The sequence below is a fragment of the Trichomonas vaginalis genome, chromosome II, assembly GCF_026262505.1.
Source record: "Trichomonas vaginalis G3 chromosome II, whole genome shotgun sequence".
Taxonomy (NCBI): Eukaryota; Parabasalia; order Trichomonadida; family Trichomonadidae; genus Trichomonas; species Trichomonas vaginalis.
The window spans coordinates 2,457,344-2,477,344 of record NC_067204.1 but is presented as its reverse complement, the minus strand read 5'-3'; the positions used below and the strand labels follow the sequence as shown (position 1 = coordinate 2,477,344).

General features: G+C 33.8%; 5 protein-coding genes and 1 pseudogene across 6 annotated transcripts, besides 3 other annotated features; 2 read left to right on the top strand and 4 right to left on the bottom strand.

Moving 5' to 3' along the window:
- Positions 1–89: part of a mobile genetic element that runs on past the window's edge.
- An 846-nt stretch (positions 90–935) lies between these two features.
- Positions 936–4,476: a mobile genetic element.
- TVAGG3_0472270 (uncharacterized protein) lies at positions 1,118–1,444 on the bottom strand (the record flags this gene model as incomplete). The annotated part of the gene is made up of 1 exon (XM_051235529.1): positions 1,118–1,444. One exon carries the CDS (start codon positions 1,442–1,444, stop codon positions 1,118–1,120), a length of 327 nt encoding a protein of 108 aa, XP_051093353.1.
- TVAGG3_0472260 (uncharacterized protein) lies at positions 1,607–1,843 on the bottom strand (the record flags this gene model as incomplete). Its single annotated transcript, XM_001310002.2, has 1 exon — positions 1,607–1,843. One exon carries the CDS (start codon positions 1,841–1,843, stop codon positions 1,607–1,609), a length of 237 nt encoding a protein of 78 aa, XP_001310003.2.
- On the bottom strand, positions 2,425–3,204 carry TVAGG3_0472250 (uncharacterized protein; the record flags this gene model as incomplete). The annotated part of the gene is made up of 1 exon (XM_051235528.1): positions 2,425–3,204. One exon carries the CDS (start codon positions 3,202–3,204, stop codon positions 2,425–2,427), a length of 780 nt encoding a protein of 259 aa, XP_051093352.1.
- Positions 4,477–5,098: 622 nt separating the features above from the next.
- On the top strand, positions 5,099–5,803 carry TVAGG3_0472230 (His-Me finger endonucleases family; the record flags this gene model as incomplete). Its single annotated transcript, XM_051235527.1, has 1 exon — positions 5,099–5,803. One exon carries the CDS (start codon positions 5,099–5,101, stop codon positions 5,801–5,803), a length of 705 nt encoding a protein of 234 aa, XP_051093351.1.
- Positions 5,804–14,723: 8,920 nt separating this feature from the next.
- Positions 14,724–15,426, bottom strand: TVAGG3_0472220 (annotated as a pseudogene). The gene has a single exon. A coding segment is annotated over exon 1 (703 nt).
- Positions 15,427–16,048: 622 nt separating this feature from the next.
- Positions 16,049–17,568: a mobile genetic element.
- A 1,241-nt stretch (positions 17,569–18,809) lies between these two features.
- Positions 18,810–19,046, top strand: TVAGG3_0472200 (uncharacterized protein; the record flags this gene model as incomplete). The annotated part of the gene is made up of 1 exon (XM_001291180.1): positions 18,810–19,046. The coding sequence occupies one exon, from the start codon at positions 18,810–18,812 to the stop codon at positions 19,044–19,046; it is 237 nt and encodes a 78-aa protein (XP_001291181.1).
- Positions 19,047–20,001: the final 955 nt, after the last annotated feature.

Below are 20,001 nucleotides of genomic sequence, written 5' to 3'. Positions count from 1 at the left end.
TGAGTCTTATTTGCTTTCTTCTCTAACTCATCGTTAACATAAGTTTTATCTGCTTTAAGGTCTAAACATCCTGAAACCCATCCTGTATCAGCTTTAGTTTTTAAAATCTTCGATGTCCATTCATGACACCATTCAACCCTTTCTATAATTTCATTATCTTTTTCATCCACATATTCCTTATCCGCTTTCTTCTCTAACTTACTAGCCACATATTCCTCATCCGCTTTCTTTTCAAGGCTAACGTTTAAGTCTGTTATTTCAGATATAGAATGTGTATGAGTCTTTTTAGAATATTCGTTTTCAGCTCTCGTCACTTCACTTGACATTTTATTGTCAACATATGTTTTGTCTGCTAGTTCAGGATGAGTATGTTCTTTTGTTGCATAAGCATTGTTAGCTCTTTCTTCTTCTTTTGCTATTGCATCGTCTACATATTCTTTGTCAGCTTTGTTGTCAACATCTGTTTTCAAAAGAAGTTCATTTATAGGTTTCTCGTTTAAAGTTCCTTTTGTTGGATTTATACAGACAGTATGGTTCTTATTGTCTTGAAACAGAAACTCATCTGTCATTGGGTTTATTGTCAGTTTTAAGTTTCCTTCTTTCAATGACTCAGATATCTTAGAATAGTTTGAAAAGTTTGTTGTGTTCTTATTTAGAGCTTGCATAATGAGTTGTCGGTTGTGTTGTATTTCTCTCATGGAAGCAATATCTTTCGACATTTTTATTCTAGATAAAATATGCTTCCAATAGAAAAAGAAAATTCAAGAGTTGCTACAACTAAACCATTAGATGAACTTTTTACTAATGTCGGTCAAAAGTTTGAGACAGAGACCGTAAAGCATGAAGGCTATCGTTTTGACTACCCATTAAGATGGCTAAGAGACCCATCTGTCACAAAAGCTATTGGCTTTCGTAGAATGAAGTTTGTGTCTGTAAGTTAGTATACAAGTCTCGTGTATGGTGGCACTGCGTTTCACATTACCCAATACTTGTGAATTTGACACTTTACAAAACTGCTAACGTATATTTTACAACACAAACGACAACACTAACTTAACCTTAAATATTTATAAAGCCGCCAACCACTTCACCTCACTACTGTAAAAAATAAACGTTCTCACTTACAAAAGTATTGCAACTCTTCCCATTGCTGTGCTTCACACAATAGTTCATATTCTTCAGTATCACTGCTGTCGCTCCAATCGTCAGAGTCAAAGTCACTGTCAAAATAAATGTTAGTAAGTTTTGACAAAGCTAATGAAACACGCTTACCGTTTGTATCGTATGCTTGTATAAACTTTCCATTCTTCATTCCTTCATAAACGCTCAAACTAACTTTACCCTTTCTCCCTCGTATCTGATAGAATGTATTTTCACGAGGAACGAAGAACAAATTCTTGAACTCATGACCGTTGTAGTTTGTTATCTCAATAGTTTTCGTCATTTACCTCCAAAATAAAATAAAAATAAAATAAAAAATAAACTTAAAATTAATGATATCACCACCCTCACACGTATGAAAACATAGCACAAAAATAAATTTAGGTGAAGAGGTGAGATCTCACCTCTTTTTTCACCTGTTTTTCACCCACTTGAATTCATTGCTTTATAACTCTCTTCCTTTCTCCAACTCTTCTAACTTCTTCTTAAGTTCAGCAATGTTGTCCTCATGAAGTTTAATCTTTCTCAAAATTCCTTCTTTATCTAATGGTTGCTTTATCTTTCTAAACTGAACTCTACCATCCTTCATAGTATGAATGTAAAAACCTTCTGGAATAGTTCCTGATTTAATGTATTCTACCAAAAACTTTTGTTTCATTGCTTCAGTGACTTTAGTCGTCATTTTACTCTAAGGTGAAGCTAGCACAGCGATAATGGATTTCATGACTTTTTAGTATTTCATGCAATCTTAACAGATAGCCTTACAAGTACTTCCAGTGTCCCTAGCTGTCCCTCCTTTTTCTATAACTCCATGACATTTATAATCTCGCGAAACTTAACAGGTAGCATAACAGATTAAAATCAGATGAGGTTTTGAACCAAAATTTCTAAGCAACGTTGTCAAGGATTTTGAGGAACTAGGGACAGAGTGTGGCAAAGTCCATGATTTAATTTATCTTCATCTGTTTCATCAGCTATCTCATCTAATATGCCAATATTTTATTCATAACTCGTGGCAAACTCACTAACTTTCATTATGTTCATCTGCATGCTTCATCTGATAGAAAGTATGACTTTCATTAACTCTGTGAGATAATGAAAACTACTAGGGACAGAGACCATGACAAAGTTTATGACTTTCATTATTTCCAGAACTTAATGAAAACTACTAGGGACAGAGACCATGGCAAAGTTCATGATTTAATTTATTCTCTCACTAACAACAAACACAAACTCCAACACTAACGACAAAAATAAATGTCCTCACTTCTTAACAAAGTAATATGTGCTTCTTACACCACCATAGCTCAAACGTTTCTTTTCAAACATCGATTGAAACTTATTTTGAGCCATTGGCTTTAGTCTCTTTTTCTTCAAATACGCCAAGAAATCTTCTTCACATCTTTTCACTTCATAGCCTTCTTTAAACTCCTCCTTGTTAAGTTCTATGAAATCCTTTATCTCATTCTTTGTTGCAATGGCTTCTTCACGAACGACATCATGAACTATTTCATCACTGTTCTCATGAACGACCTCCTCACTGTTCTCATGAACTATTTCATCACTGTTCTCATGTATGACCTCCTCACTGTTCTCATGAACTATTTCATCACTGTTCTCATGTATGACCTCCTCACTGTCTTTCATAAGCGTTTCAAAGTCTCCTTTACTCATTACTTCAATCTCATGCTGTTCACAGTAGTACTTAAACTCACTGTATATGTCTTTGTTGTATGTTATATTGCTTCCCATGTACTCCATGAATTTTTCAAGCACTTCCTCATAATTCACTGTTTCTTTCTTTCCACGACCTTCTAATATCATACTTGCTTCGTAAATATAACTTCTTGCAGAACCGTCTCGCTTTCTACTTCTCTTCACAAATTCTCTCATCTTGCCACCAAATACATTTGAACTACATGCAAAGAATTCATTCTCCTTCGCAAATTCTTTATATCTTCTGTAGCACTCTGTACAATTCCATCCGGATACAAACTTTTCATAGAACTCCTCGTAAAACATTTGGTAAGGTGTTTTGTTCATTTCGATGAGTTCTTGTTTAGCCCTGGTGAATGGTATCTTCCTTACATCAAATTCACTTAAATCTTTCTCATGAAGTACGTCAGTAAGTTTGAATAAAACTCTTCATTAAAGCTTTCAATGAGATTTGAGAAATATTCGTAATTTCCTTTGTATCTGCTGCTTACGTCAATGACAACAAATCTTCTGTCGTCTTTGTCAATCTTTACTGAGTTGAAGTTGTTAGATATCATGATGATATTACAAACATTCTCTATCTTTCTTACTGGCTGACACTTCTGATTTAAGTCCAACTGAGTCTCTGTTACTATTGACTTTAGTGCGTCGTGGTTCATGACCTTAGACGTATCGCATGAGCTTAGTTCATTGCATACGATGAGCTTCATGTTCTCAATAGCAGCATTGAATCTACCAACCACATTCTCTATTGCCGTTATATTATTGTTGGCGTACTTGCTAATGAGCTCGCATAGAACATTACTAAGTACATTCTTACCAGTTCCTTGCTTTCCTATTAACAAAAGTACTGTTCCAGTCTTTCCACAAGGATTTTGAACGATGTAGGCGAACCAGTTCAAAACATACTCATAAAGCTCTTCATCCTCATTACATATGACATCGTGAACATGTTTCAAATATCCTTCAATAACGCTCATCTACTTCATTCAGTACCTCATACTCATATCCTCTGAAATAGCTGTAAATGTCATCTCTTTCGTCAAAGAATCTCATGCCTGACTTCATAAGATAGTTCTTGTTCTGACCCGCTTCATAAATCATCAGTGCGTTCACATCCTTCTCCTCAATACGTCCTACATAAACACTCTTCATGAGCTTATTGAATTCCTTGCTATCTACTGACACAAGTGTTGTTGTGTCTCGTATTCCATCATAATCTTTCACTAGATATGTCATACGTGCTCCGTCAATAACGACAACACATCTTCTTAAGTCATTTATAACACTAGCTATGTCAATACCTTCTTCACTCATGTACTTATTTTTCCTCAAGTCCTTTAGTGTGAAAGTGTCTCTAAGTTCTATTTCAAGCAATTCATTTACACATCCTTTGCAATACTTCTCTATAAAATATTTCTGTCGTTCTTTACTAAGTTTCTTAACAGCTCTGAAGAACCATGTGTTTTGACTCAAACATCCTTCACAACTTCTCTCATTCATTCCTAGTTCTTTCATGTCATTATCTTCAACCTCTATGGTCTCATTGACTAAGGTCAAAGGGTTCTTAGTCATTGCTGGTCTTATCTGAAACAATGTTTGTGCAACAGGTTTAACTAGTTCAGCAACGTCCTTCCTTAATATGAATAGCTGTTTCCACTCATCTTTGCTAACAGTTCTTTCATAACCACTGACAGTAATGATTTCATTTGCTGACCTTAGACACTTATGTTCTATCATTTGTATTGCTTTTGTGTAAGGCTTTCGTGAGCATAGGTTGTATATGTCATTCCTGCAATGTTCATTCATGCCAATAGTACTAAATCCTTTCTTTGCTGTTGAGTGCATAATATCCATTAGTTCCTGTGTTCGTATTGCTGTCTCATAAAATACAACAAGACCTTTGTCATCTATGACGTACTTACCGAAAACATTGCTTATATTCTTTAACCATGAAATAACATCCTCATTCATGCTGTCAAACATGAAGTAAGGTCTTACATACTCTTCACTTATAAGATACTCCACAAAGTACTTGTTAAGCTCTATGTCCTCGTGAGCGATTTCATTAGGTTTGATATTAGTTCCTTTTGTCATTGTTATCATGTACTTCACTCTCATAGTTCCTTTCAATAGCGTAAAAGTACTTCATTGTTTCATAACTGCTCTAAATTCTGTTCAAAATTCGTACAACATAACTTTTTAACATTAGTGAAAGAACATGAGCGAAACAACAACATCTAACATTACAGAAGAAGTCAATGACAATGCCGATGAAAATATTACAGAAGGAGCTAGTGAAAATATTGACGAGTTCAGTGAGGAAGAAGATATTGAGGACGTCAATGAGAACGTTAGTGGGGAACAAACTCAATGGGAAACATTGAGAAATCATGAAGATTATGAGATTTGTACGACATATCCTTTTACTATTCGTCGAAAGAAAAACAAACATATTAAGAGTGAATGCTTAAATAATCATGGTTATATTGAGCTTAGTTTAAACAACAAAACGCATTTAAAGCATAGAATTATTGCAGAACAGTGGATTGAAAATCCAAACAATTTGAAAGAAATAGACCATATAAATCATGATAGAACGGACAACAGAATCTCAAACCTTCGTTGGTGTTCTAAATCTGAAAACAATAGAAATAAAAGCAAGTATGGCGATATAGTTTATGAGTTCGTTGATGAAATATCTGACGAAGCTGTTGAAATAACAGATTATGGTAAGCATTCGTTTGAGTTCTACTACTATGTTGAGAATGAGGACGCATTCTATTATTATACAGGTCTTAACTATCGAAAACTTCATATAAACTTTACAAAAACAGGTGCTGCTTATGTTTGTATGATAGATACAGAAAACAAGAGAGTAATCTTATGCATAAACAAATTCAAACGCTTGTACGGCTTCATGTAGGACAAACATTATTTTTCAACACTAACGCCAACACGTAGGACAAACATTCATGACTAACATTACTGTATAACATAAATGATTTGTCATGATTTAATCGTATATGTTTTGTCATGATTTAATCGTATATGTTTTGTCAAGACTTCTTCGTATATGTTTTGTCATGATTTCATCGTATATGTTTTGTCATGATTTCATCGTATATGTTTTGTCATGATTTCATCGTATATGTTTTGTCAAAACTTCATCGTACATGTTTTGTCATGATTTCATCGTAATGAGCGTATATGTTTTGTCATGATTTCATCGTATATGTTTTGTCATGATTTCATCGTATATGTTTTGTCATGATTTCATCGTATATGTTTTGTCAAAACTTCATCGTACATGTTTTGTCATGATTTCATCGTAATGAGCGTATATGTTTTGTCATGATTTCATCGTATATGTTTTGTCATGATTTCATCGTATATGTTTTGTCATGATTTCATCGTATATGTTTTGTCAAACTTCATCGTACATGTTTTGTCATGATTTCATCGTAATGAGCGTATATGTTTTGTCATGATTTCATCGTATATGTTTTGTCATGATTTCATCGTATATGTTTTGTCATGATTTCATCGTATATGTTTTGTCAAAACTTCATCGTACATGTTTTGTCATGATTTCATCGTAATGAGCGTATATGTTTTGTCATGATTTCATCGTATATGTTTTGTCATGACTTCATCGTATATGTTTTGTCATGATTTCATCGTATATGTTTTGTCATGATTTCTTCGTTTATGTTTTGTCAAAACTTCTTCGTTTATGTTTTGTCATGATTTCATCGTAATGAACGTAAATGTTTTGTGAAGAATATAACAACCGCCGGAATTCAGACGGTTGCTTTTTATACAAAATTCATGCAGGAAATTCTTGAGTTTTGGTTGAAAGAATACGGTCGAGCCAAAAGTGGCTCAACCTCAAAACAAGCATTTTATGAGCTTACTAAGGCATTTATGAATGAATTCAAAGGTATTTGCATACATCCTGACCTCGTTCATTTTGTTGTTGAATTCAGCAAAAATAATGTTTAGGGTAGATGGTTTTTAGGTGTCACTACGTCACCATGTCACCAGGTTAATTAACTTCTCTTAAAATTACTGACAACATGACATTTAGACAACAGTCCAGGAAATAAACTTCATCGTAAATGTTTTGTCATGATTTCATCGTAAATGTTTTGTCATGACTTCATCGTATATGTTTTGTCGAAACTTCATCGTACATGTTTTGTCGAAACTTCATCGTAATGAGTGTAAATGATTTCATATAATTGCTTACCTCGGAAAACCGAGAGAAGAGATTCCATATGAAAATCGCAAGAATTTGGCTCCTGGTTTGAAATATTATTATGTTCATAGACTTCATCGTATATGTTTTGTCAAACATGAGCGTATATGTTTTGTCATGATTTCATCGTACATGTTTTGTCATGATTTCATCGTATATGCTTTGTCATGATGATTTCATCGAAACTAAACGTATATGTTTTGTCATGATTTCATCGTACATGTTTTGTCATGATTTCATCGTATATGTTTTGTCAAGATTTCATCGTAATGAGTGTAAATGAACCAAAAATAATGTTTACGTTCATGTTTGACAACAACACAGGAGGATGGCAGTTATGAATTATTTTTGAAGAACTGAAGGTGCTACCATGTTACCATGTGCTACCAGGTTAATGAACTTCTCTGAAAAAGTGTGACAACATGACATTTTGACAACAACACAGGAGGATGGCAGTTATGAATTATTTTTGAAGAACTGAAGGGGTCACCAGGTCACCAGGTCATTTAACTTTTCTGAAAAAATGAGACAACATGACATTTTGACAACAACACAGGAGGATGGCAGTTATGAATTATTTTTGAAGAACTGAAGGTGCTACCATGTTACCATGTGCTACCAGGTTAATGAACTTCTCTGAAAAAATGAGACAACATGACATTTTGACAACAACACAGGAGGATGGCAGTTATGAATTATTTTTGAAGAACTGAAGGTGCTACCATGTTACCATGTGCTACCAGGTTAATGAACTTCTCTGAAAAAATGAGACAACATGACATTTTGACAACAACACAGGAAATAAATGTTTACGTAAATGTTTTGTCATGATTTCATCGTAATGAGCGTAAATGACCCAAAAATAATGTTTAGGTGAAGAGGTGAGATCTCACCTCTTTTCTCACCTCATTGAATTTTCATGATTTCTTCGTAAATGATTTGTCAAACATGAACGTATATGTTTTGTCATGACTTCATCGTAATGAGCGTAAATCAGACAAAAATATATTTTAGGTGAAGAGGTGAGATCTCACCTCTTTTCTCACCTCTTTTCTCACCTCTTTTCTCACCTCATGAATTTTCATGACTTCTTCATCGTAATGAGCGTATATGCTTTGTCAAACATGAACGTAAATGATTTGTCAAACATGAACGTAAATGTTTTATCATGATTTCATCGTATATGCTTTGTCAAACATGAACGTAAATGATTTGTCAAAACTTCATCGTATATGTTTTGTCATGACTTCTTCGTACATGTTTTGTCATGACTTCTTCATCGTAATGAACGTATATGCTTTGTCAAACATGAACGTAAATGATTTGTCATGATTTCATCGTATATGCTTTGTCAAACATGAACGTATATGCTTTGTCGAAACTTCTTCATCGTAATGAGTGTAAATGTTTTGTCATGATTTCTTCGTTTATGTTTTGTCATGATTTCATCGTATATGCTTTGTCATGATTTCTTCGTTTATGTTTTGTCAAACATGAACGTAAATGATTTGTCAAAACTTCATCGTATATGCTTTGTCATGACTTCTTCATCGGAATGAGCGTAAATGTTTTGTCAAGACTTCTTCATCGTAATGAGCGTACATGTTTTGTCATGATTTCATCGTATATGTTTTGTCATGATTTCTTCGTTTATGTTTTGTCAAACATGAACGTAAATGTTTTGTCATGATTTCAGCGTATATGCTTTGTCAAACATGAACGTAAATGATGTGTCATGATTTCATCGTAATGAGCGTAAATGTTTTGTCATGATTTCTTCATCGGAATGAGCGTAAATGTTTTGTCAAGACTTCTTCATCGTAATGAGCGTACATGTTTTGTCATGATTTCATCGTACATGTTTTGTCGAAACTTCTTCGTATATGTTTTGTCATGACTTCATCGTAATGAGCGTAAATGATCCAAAAATAATGTTTATGTTAGAATGTTAGATCTCACCTCTTTTCTCACCTCATGAATTTTCATGACTTCTTCATCGTATATGCTTTGTCAAACATGAACGTATATGCTTTGTCATGACTTCTTCATCGGAATGAGCGTAAATGTTTTGTCAAGACTTCTTCATCGTAATGAGTGTAAATGTTTTGTCATGATTTCATCGTACATGTTTTGTCATGATTTCTTCATCGTAATGAGCGTATATGCTTTGTCAAGACTTCTTCATATATGTTTTGTCATGATTTCTTCATCGTAATGAGCGTATATGCTTTGTCATGATTTCTTCATCGTACATGTTTTGTCGAAACTTCATCGTACATGTTTTGTCGAAACTTCATCGTACATGTTTTGTCATGATTTCATCGTATATGTTTTGTCAAGATTTCATCGTAATGAGCGTATATGCTTTGTCAAACATGAGCGTAAATGTTTTGTCAAGACTTCTTCATCGTATATGTTTTGTCATGACTTCTTCATCGTAATGAGCGTATATGCTTTGTCAAACATGAACGTAAATGATCCAAAAAATAATGTTTAGGGTAGATGGTTAGATCTAACCTCATTTCTACCCTCATGAATTTTCATACGGAATCTCTTCGTAAATGTTTTGTCATGATTTCTTCATCGTAATGAGTGTAAATGTTTTGTCGAAACTTCATCGTACATGTTTTGTCGAAACTTCTTCATCGTAATGAGTGTATATGCTTTGTCATGATTTCTTCATCGTAAATGTTTTGTCATGATTTCTTCATCGTAAATGTTTTGTCATGATTTCTTCATCGTACATGTTTTGTCATGATTTCTTCATCGTACATGTTTTGTCATGACTTCTTCATCGTAATGAGTGTAAATGTTTTGTCAAACATGAGCGTAAATGATCCAAAAAATAATGTTTAGGGTAGATGGTTAGATCTAACCTCATTTCTACCCTCATTTCTACCCTCATGAATTTTCATACGGAATCTCTTCGTATATGTTTTGTCATGATTTCTTCATCGTAATGAGTGTAAATGACCCAAAAATAATGTTTATGTTAGAATGTTAGATCTAACACCTTTTCTAACATGTTTTCTAACATGGAGGATTTCATTAGATATACACATTCTTCCCTAAACATTATTTTAGTTAAAGTCCATCAAATATTTTTAGGATACTTTCACTAAATAATGTGTATATCAGATGAAACAGTAAAGTATTATATCTATTAAATCGTCTATGATGTAAATTGTGTATAGAATGAAATGAAGGAAGAATGTGTATATCTAATGAAATCCTCCATGTTAGAAAACATGTTAGAAAAGGTGTTAGATCTAACATTCTAACATAAACATTATTTTTGGGTCATTTACACTCATTACGATGAAGAAATCATGACAAAACATATACGAAGAGATTCCGTATGAAAATTCATGAGGGTAGAAATGAGGGTAGAAATGAGGTTAGATCTAACCATCTACCCTAAACATTATTTTTTGGATCATTTACGCTCATGTTTGACAAAACATTTACACTCATTACGATGAAGAAGTCATGACAAAACATATACACTCATTACGATGAAGAAGTTTCGACAAAACATGTACGATGAAGTTTCGACAAAACATTTACACTCATTACGATGAAGAAATCATGACAAAACATTTACGAAGAGATTCCGTATGAAAATTCATGAGGGTAGAAATGAGGTTAGATCTAACCATCTACCCTAAACATTATTTTTTGGATCATTTACGTTCATGTTTGACAAAGCATATACGCTCATTACGATGAAGAAGTCATGACAAAACATATACGATGAAGAAATCATGACAAAACATATACGCTCATGTTTGACAAAGAATATACGCTCATTACGATGAAATCTTGACAAAACATATACGATGAAATCATGACAAAACATGTACGATGAAGTTTCGACAAAACATGTACGATGAAGTTTCGACAAAACATGTACGATGAAGAAATCATGACAAAGCATATACGCTCATTACGATGAAGAAGTCTTGACAAAGCATATACGCTCATTACGATGAAATCATGACAAAGCATATACGCTCATTACGATGAAGAAATCATGAAAATTCAATGAGGGTAGAAATGAGGTTAGATCTAACCATCTACCCTAAACATTATTTTTGGGTCATTTACGTTCATTACGATGAAGAAGTCATGACAAAACATTTACGATGAAGAAGTCATGACAAAACATATACGAAGAAGTCTTGACAAAACATATACGTTTAGTTTCGATGAAATCATGACAAAACATATACGATGAAGAAATCATGACAAAACATATACGATGAAGTTTATTTCCTGGACTGTTGTCAAAATGTCATGTTGTCTCATTTTTTCAGAGAAGTTCATTAACCTGGTAGCACATGGTAACATGGTAGCACCCTCAGTTCTTCAAAAATAAGTCATAACTGCCTTCCTCCTGTGTTGTTGTCAAAATGTCATGTTGTCTCATTTTTTCAGAGAAGTTCATTAACCTGGTAGCACATGGTAACATGGTAGCACCCTCAGTTCTTCAAAAATAAGTCATAACTGCCTTCCTCCTGTGTTGTTGTCAAAATGTCATGTTGTCTCATTTTTTCAGAGAAGTTAAATGACCTGGTAGCACATGGTAACATGGTAGCACCTTCAGTTCTTCAAAAATAAGTCATTATTGAATAACCTAAAAACCATCTACCCTAAACATTATTTTTGGGTCATATACGCTCATTACGATGAAGAAATCATGACAAAACATGTACGATGAAGAAGTCATGACAAAACATATACGCTCATTACGATGAAGAAATCATGACAAATCATTTACACTCATGTTTGACAAAGCATATGCGTTCATTACGATGAAGAAATCATGACAAAACATGTACGATGAAGTTTTGACAAAACATTTACGTTCATGTTTGACAAAACATTTACGTTCATGTTTGACAAAACATTTACGATGAAATCATGACAAAACATGTACGATGAAGTTTCGACAAAACATTTACACTCATTACGATGAAGAAATCATGACAAAACATTTACGTTCATGTTTGACAAATCATTTACGAAGAAATCATGAAAATTCATGAGGTGAGAAAAGAGGTGAGATCTCACCTCTTCACCTAAACATTATTTTTGGGTCATTTACGCTCATTACGATGAAGAAATCATGACAAAACATTTACGTAAACATTTATTTCCTGTGTTGTTGTCAAAATGTCATGTTGTCTCATTTTTTCAGAGAAGTTAAATTACCTGGTGACACATGGTGACGTAGTGACACCTTCAGTTCTTCAAAAATAATTCATAACTGCCTTCCCCTGCTGTGTTGTCAAAATGTCATGTTGTCTCATTTTTTCAGAGAAGTTAAATTACCTGGTGACACATGGTGACGTAGTGACACCTTCAGTTCTTCAAAAATAATTCATAACTGCCTTCCCCTGCTGTGTTGTCAAAATGTCATGTTGTCTCATTTTTTCAGAGAAGTTAAATTACCTGGTGACACATGGTGACGTAGTGACACCTTCAGTTCTTCAAAAATAATTCATAACTGCCTTCCCCTGCTGTGTTGTCAAAATGTCATGTTGTCTCATTTTTTCAGAGAAGTTAAATTACCTGGTGACACATGGTGACCTGGTGACCCCTTCAGTTCTTCAAAAATAATTCATAACTGCCATCCTCCTGTGTTGTTGTCAAAATGTCATGTTGTCACACTTTTTCAGAGAAGTTCATTAACCTGGTAGCACATGGTAACATGGTAGCACCTTCAGTTCTTCAAAAATAATTCATAACTGCCATCCTCCTGTGTTGTTGTCAAAATGTCATGTTGTCACACTTTTTCAGAGAAGTTCATTAACCTGGTAGCACATGGTAACATGGTAGCACCTTCAGTTCTTCAAAAATAATTCATAACTGCCATCCTCCTGTGTTGTTGTCAAAATGTCATGTTGTCTCATTTTTTCAGAAAAGTTAAATGACCTGGTGACCTGGTGACCCCTTCAGTTCTTCAAAAATAATTCATAACTGCCATCCTCCTGTGTTGTTGTCAAACATGAATGTAAACATTATTTTTGGTTCATTTACACTCATTACGATGAAATCTTGACAAATCATTTACGATAAAATCATGACAAAACATATACGATGAAATCATGACAAAACATATACGAAGAAGTCTTGACAAAACATATACGAAGAAACCTTGACAAAACATTTACGATGAAATCATGACAAAACATATACGTTCATGTTTGACAAAACATATACGAAGAAGTCTATGAACATAATAATATTTCAAACCAGGAGCCAAATTCTTGCGATTTTCATATGGAATCTCTTCTCTCGGTTTTCCGAGGTAAGCAATTATATGAAATCATTTACACTCATTACGAAGAAGTCATGACAAAACATTTACGTTCATGTTTGACAAAACATTTACGTTCATGTTTGACAAAACATATACGATTAAATCATGACAAAAACATATACGATTAAATCATGACAAAACATGTACGATGAAATCATGACAAAACATATACGATGAAACCTTGACAAAACATTTACGAAGAAACCTTGACAAAACATATACGATGAAGTTTATTTCCTGGACTGTTGTCAAAATGTCATGTTGTCAGTAATTTTAAGAGAAGTTAATTAACCTGGTAGCACATGGTGACGTAGTGACACCTAAAAACCATCTACCCTAAACATTATTTTTGCTGAATTCAGCAACAAAATGAACGAGGTCAGGATGTATGCAAATACCTTTGAATTCATTCATAAATGCCTTAGTAAGCTCATAAAATGTTTGTTTTGAGGTCGAGCCACTTTTGGCTTGACCGTATTCTTTCAACCAAAACTCAAGAATTTTCCTGTGTGAATTTTGTATAAAAAGCAACCGTCTGAATTCAGGCGGTTGTTATATTCTTCACAAAACATTTACGCTCATTACGATGAAGAAGTTTTGACAAAACATATACGATGAAATCATGACAAAACATATACGATGAAATCATGACAAAACATATACGATGAAATCATGACAAAACATATACGCTCATTACGATGAAATCATGACAAAACATGTACGATGAAGTTTTGACAAAACATATACGATGAAATCATGACAAAACATATACGATGAAATCATGACAAAACATATACGATGAAATCATGACAAAACATATACGCTCATTACGATGAAATCATGACAAAACATGTACGATGAAGTTTTGACAAAACATATACGATGAAATCATGACAAAACATATACGATGAAATCATGACAAAACATATACGATGAAATCATGACAAAACATATACGCTCATTACGATGAAATCATGACAAAACATGTACGATGAAGTTTTGACAAAACATATACGATGAAATCATGACAAAACATATACGATGAAATCATGACAAAACATATACGATGAAATCATGACAAAACATATACGATGAAATCATGACAAAACATATACGAAGAAGTCTTGACAAAACATATACGATTAAATCATGACAAAACATATACGATTAAATCATGACAAACATTTATGTTATACAGTAATGTTAGTCATGAATGTTTGTCCTACGTGTTGGCGTTAGTGTTGAAAAATAATGTTTGTCCTACATGAAGCCGTACAAGCGTTTGAATTTGTTTATGCATAAGATTACTCTCTTGTTTTCTGTATCTATCATACAAACATAAGCAGCACCTGTTTTTGTAAAGTTTATATGAAGTTTTCGATAGTTAAGACCTGTATAATAATAGAATGCGTCCTCATTCTCAACATAGTAGTAGAACTCAAACGAATGCTTACCATAATCTGTTATTTCAACAGCTTCGTCAGATATTTCATCAACGAACTCATAAACTATATCGCCATACTTGCTTTTATTTCTATTGTTTTCAGATTTAGAACACCAACGAAGGTTTGAGATTCTGTTGTCCGTTCTATCATGATTTATATGGTCTATTTCTTTCAAATTGTTTGGATTTTCAATCCACTGTTCTGCAATAATTCTATGCTTTAAATGTTTTGTTGTTTAAACTAAGCTCAATATAACCATGATTATTTAAGCATTCACTCTTAATATGTTTGTTTTTCTTTCGACGAATAGTAAAAGGATATGTCGTACAAATCTCATAATCTTCATGATTTCTCAATGTTTCCCATTGAGTTTGTTCCCCACTAACGTTCTCATTGACGTCCTCAATATCTTCTTCCTCACTGAACTCGTCAATATTTTCACTAGCTCCTTCTGTAATGTTTTCATCGGCATTGTCATTGACTTCTTCTGTAATGTTAGATGTTGTTGTTTCGCTCATGTTCTTTCACTAATGTTAAAAAGTTATGTTGTACGAATTTTGAACAGAATTTAGAGCAGTTATGAAACAATGAAGTACTTTTACGCTATTGAAAGGAACTATGAGAGTGAAGTACATGACAGCAATGACAAAAGGAACTAATATCAAACCTAATGAAATCGCTCACGAGGACATAGAGCTTAACAAGTACTTTGTGGAGTATCTTATAAGTGAAGAGTATGTAAGACCTTACTTCATGTTTGACAGCATGAATGAGGATGTTATTTCATGGTTAAAGAATATAAGCAATGTTTTCGGTAAGTACGTCATAGATGACAAAGGTCTTGTTGTATTTTATGAGACAGCAATACGAACACAGGAACTAATGGATATTATGCACTCAACAGCAAAGAAAGGATTTAGTACTATTGGCATGAATGAACATTGCAGGAATGACATATACAACCTATGCTCACGAAAGCCTTACACAAAAGCAATACAAATGATAGAACATAAGTGTCTAAGGTCAGCAAATGAAATCATTACTGTCAGTGGTTATGAAAGAACTGTTAGCAAAGATGAGTGGAAACAGCTATTCATATTAAGGAAGGACGTTGCTGAACTAGTTAAACCTGTTGCACAAACATTGTTTCAGATAAGACCAGCAATGACTAAGAACCCTTTGACCTTAGTCAATGAGACCATAGAGGTTGAAGATAATGACATGAAAGAACTAGGAATGAATGAGAGAAGTTGTGAAGGATGTTTGAGTCAAAACACATGGTTCTTCAGAGCTGTTAAGAAACTTAGTAAAGAACGACAGAAATATTTTATAGAGAAGTATTGCAAAGGATGTGTAAATGAATTGCTTGAAATAGAACTTAGAGACACTTTCACACTAAAGGACTTGAGGAAAAATAAGTACATGAGTGAAGAAGGTATTGACATAGCTAGTGTTATAAATGACTTAAGAAGATGTGTTGTGTTATTGACGGAGCACGTATGACATATCTAGTGAAAGATTATGATGGAATACGAGACACAACAACACTTGTGTCAGTAGATAGCAAGGAATTCAATAAGCTCATGAAGAGTATTTATGTAGGACGTATTGAGGAGAAGGATGTGAACGCACTGATGATTTATGAAGCGGGTCAGAACAAGAACTATCTTATGAAGTCAGGCATGAGATTCTTTGACGAAAGAGATGACATTTACAGCTATTTCAGAGGATATGAGTATGAGGTACTGAATGAAGTAGATGAGAACGTTATTGAAGGATATTTTGAAACATGTTCACGATGTCATATGTAATGAGGATGAAGAGCTTTTATGAGTATGTTTTGAACTGGTTCGCCTACATCGTTCAAAATCCTTGTGGAAAGACTGGAACAGTACTTTTGTTAATAGGAAAGCAAGGAACTGGTAAGAATGTACTTAGTAATGTTCTATGCGAGCTCATTAGCAAGTACGCCAACAATAATATAACGGCAATAGAGAATGTGGTTGGTAGATTCAATGCTGCTATTGAGAACATGAAGCTCATCGTATGCAATGAACTAAGCTCATGCGATACGTCTAAGGTCATGAACCACGACGCACTAAAGTCAATAGTAACAGAGACTCAGTTGGACTTAAATCAGAAGTGTCAGCCAGTAAGAAAGATAGAGAATGTTTGTAATATCATCATGATATCTAACAACTTCAACTCAGTAAAGATTGACAAAGACGACAGAAGATTTGTTGTCATTGACGTAAGCAGCAGATACAAAGGAAATTACGATATTTCTCAAATCTCATTGAAAGCTTTAATGAAGAGTTTTATTCAAACTTACTGACGTACTTCATGAGGAAAGATTTAAGTGAATTTGATGTAAGGAAGATACCATTCACCAGGGCTAAACAAGAACTCATCGAAATGAACAAAACACCTTACCAAATGTTTTACGAGGAGTTCTATGAAAGTTTGTATCCGGATGGAATTGTACAGAGTGCTACAGAAGATATAAAGAATTTGCGAAGGAGAATGGAATTCTTTGCATGTAGTTCAATGTATTTGGTGGCAAGATGAGAGAATTTGTGAAGAGAAGTAGAAAGCGAGACGGTTCTGCAAGAAGTTATATTTACGAAGCAAGTATGATATTAGAAGGTCGTGGAAAGAAAGAAACAGTGAATTATGAGGAAGTGCTTGAAAAATTCATGGAGTACATGGGAAGCAATATAACATACAACAAAGACATATACAGTGAGTTTAAGTACTACTGTGAACAGCATGAGATTGAAGTAATGAGTAAAGGAGACTTTGAAACGCTTATGAAAGACAGTAAGGAGGTCGTTCATGAGAACAGTGATGAAATAGTTCATGAGAACAGTGAGGAGGTCATACATGAGAACAGTGATGAAATAGTTCATGAGAACAGTGAGGAGGTCGTTCATGAGAACAGTGATGAAATAGTTCATGATGTCGTTCGTGAAGAAGCCATTGCAACAAAGAATGAGATAAAGGATTTCATAGAACTTAACAAGGAGGAGTTTAAAGAAGGCTATGAAGTGAAAAGATGTGAAGAAGATTTCTTGGCGTATTTGAAGAAAAAGAGACTAAAGCCAATGGCTCAAAATAAGTTTCAATCGATGTTTGAAAAGAAACGTTTGAGCTATGGTGGTGTAAGAAGCACATATTACTTTGTTAAGAAGTGAGGACATTTATTTTTGTCGTTAGTGTTGGAGTTTGTGTTTGTTGTTAGTGTTTGTCATTTGTGCTGAGGTTAGTACTTGTCGTTAGTGTTGGAGTTTGTGTTTGTTGTTAGTGAGAGAATAAATTAAATCATGAACTTTGCCATGGTCTCTGTCCCTAGTAGTTTTCATTAAGTTCTGGAAATAATGAAAGTCATAAACTTTGCCATGGTCTCTGTCCCTAGTAGTTTTCATTAAGTTCTGGAAATAATGAAAGTCATAAACTTTGTCATGGTCTCTGTCCCTAGTAGTTTTCATTATCTCACAGAGTTAATGAAAGTCATACTTTCTATCAGATGAAGCATGCAGATGAACATAATGAAAGTTAGTGAGTTTGCCACGAGTTATGAATAAAATATTGGCATATTAGATGAGATAGCTGATGAAACAGATGAAGATAAATTAAATCATGGACTTTGCCACACTCTGTCCCTAGTTCCTCAAAATCCTTGACAACGTTGCTTAGAAATTTTGGTTCAAAACCTCATCTGATTTTAATCTGTTATGCTACCTGTTAAGTTTCGCGAGATTATAAATGTCATGGAGTTATAGAAAAAGGAGGGACAGCTAGGGACACTGGAAGTACTTGTAAGGCTATCTGTTAAGATTGCATGAAATACTAAAAAGTCATGAAATCCATTATCGCTGTGCTAGCTTCACCTTAGAGTAAAATGACAAATAAAGTCACTGAAGCAATGAAACAAAAGTTTTTGGTAGAATACATTAAATCAGGAGCGGTTCCAGAAGGTTTTTACGTTCATACTATGAAGGATGGTAGAGTTCAGTTTAGAAAGATAAAGCAACCATTAGATAAAGAAGGAATTTTGAGAAAGATTAAACTTCATGAGGACAACATTGCTGAACTTAAGAAGAAGTTAGAAGAGTTGGAGAAAGGAAGAGAGTTATAAAGCAATGAATTCAAGAGGTGAAAAAACAGGTGAAAAAAGAGGTGAGATCTCACCTCTTCACCTAAATTTATTTTTTCACCTCTGACAACGTTTATTTTTATTTTATTTTTAAGTTTACTGAAAATTTTTATTTGGATGTAAATGACAGAACAAAAGCAACTCATACAAATCGAAAAATATAACAAACATACATTTAAACATTTATTCTTCCTTCCTGAGCATAACATGTTCTTTCAAATACATCCGAGACCAGTTGACTTTTCATTGACTGTGTATAAAGATAGAAATAGTTATATCATTAAACCATACGATGACGAAGGTAAGTTATGTAAATTGTACGTTAAGAAGTTAGAGAAAGTTTATGGCTTCAAGTATGACTACAATAGGGTTAACACTGATGATGAAGATATTGAGGAAAATTTATGAGAACATTAGTGAAGTCGTTAGTGAGAACGATAGTGAGAACGTTTATTTTTTTACATTAGTGAGTTCGTTAGTGAAGTGAAGTGGGTGGTGGTTTTGTAAATATTTAAGGTTAAGTTAGTGTTGTCGTTTGTGTTGTAAAATATACGTTAACGGTTTCGTAAAGTGTCAAATTCACAAGTATTGGGTAATGTGAAACGCAGTGCCACCATACACGAGACTTGTATACTAACTTCTGTAGAAGATAAAAGTTTTCCATTTATTGTAAGGTTTCATATAGATTATATATCTGAAGGGAAACGAAAAATGTGGGAAGAAATTGAGCTAATACAAGTTGACCTTTCATCTTCTCTACAGACTGCGTTAAAAAATATAGAAGATAAAATAAATTCATGTTATGCAAAATATGCTGATGAATATGCAAATACCGAGAGCACACTTTATGTGAGAATTGTATATGACAAACAAAATTCACAAGTGTCATTTCAAATCTACGAAAACAATCCAAATAAAGACGAACAAATATATACAG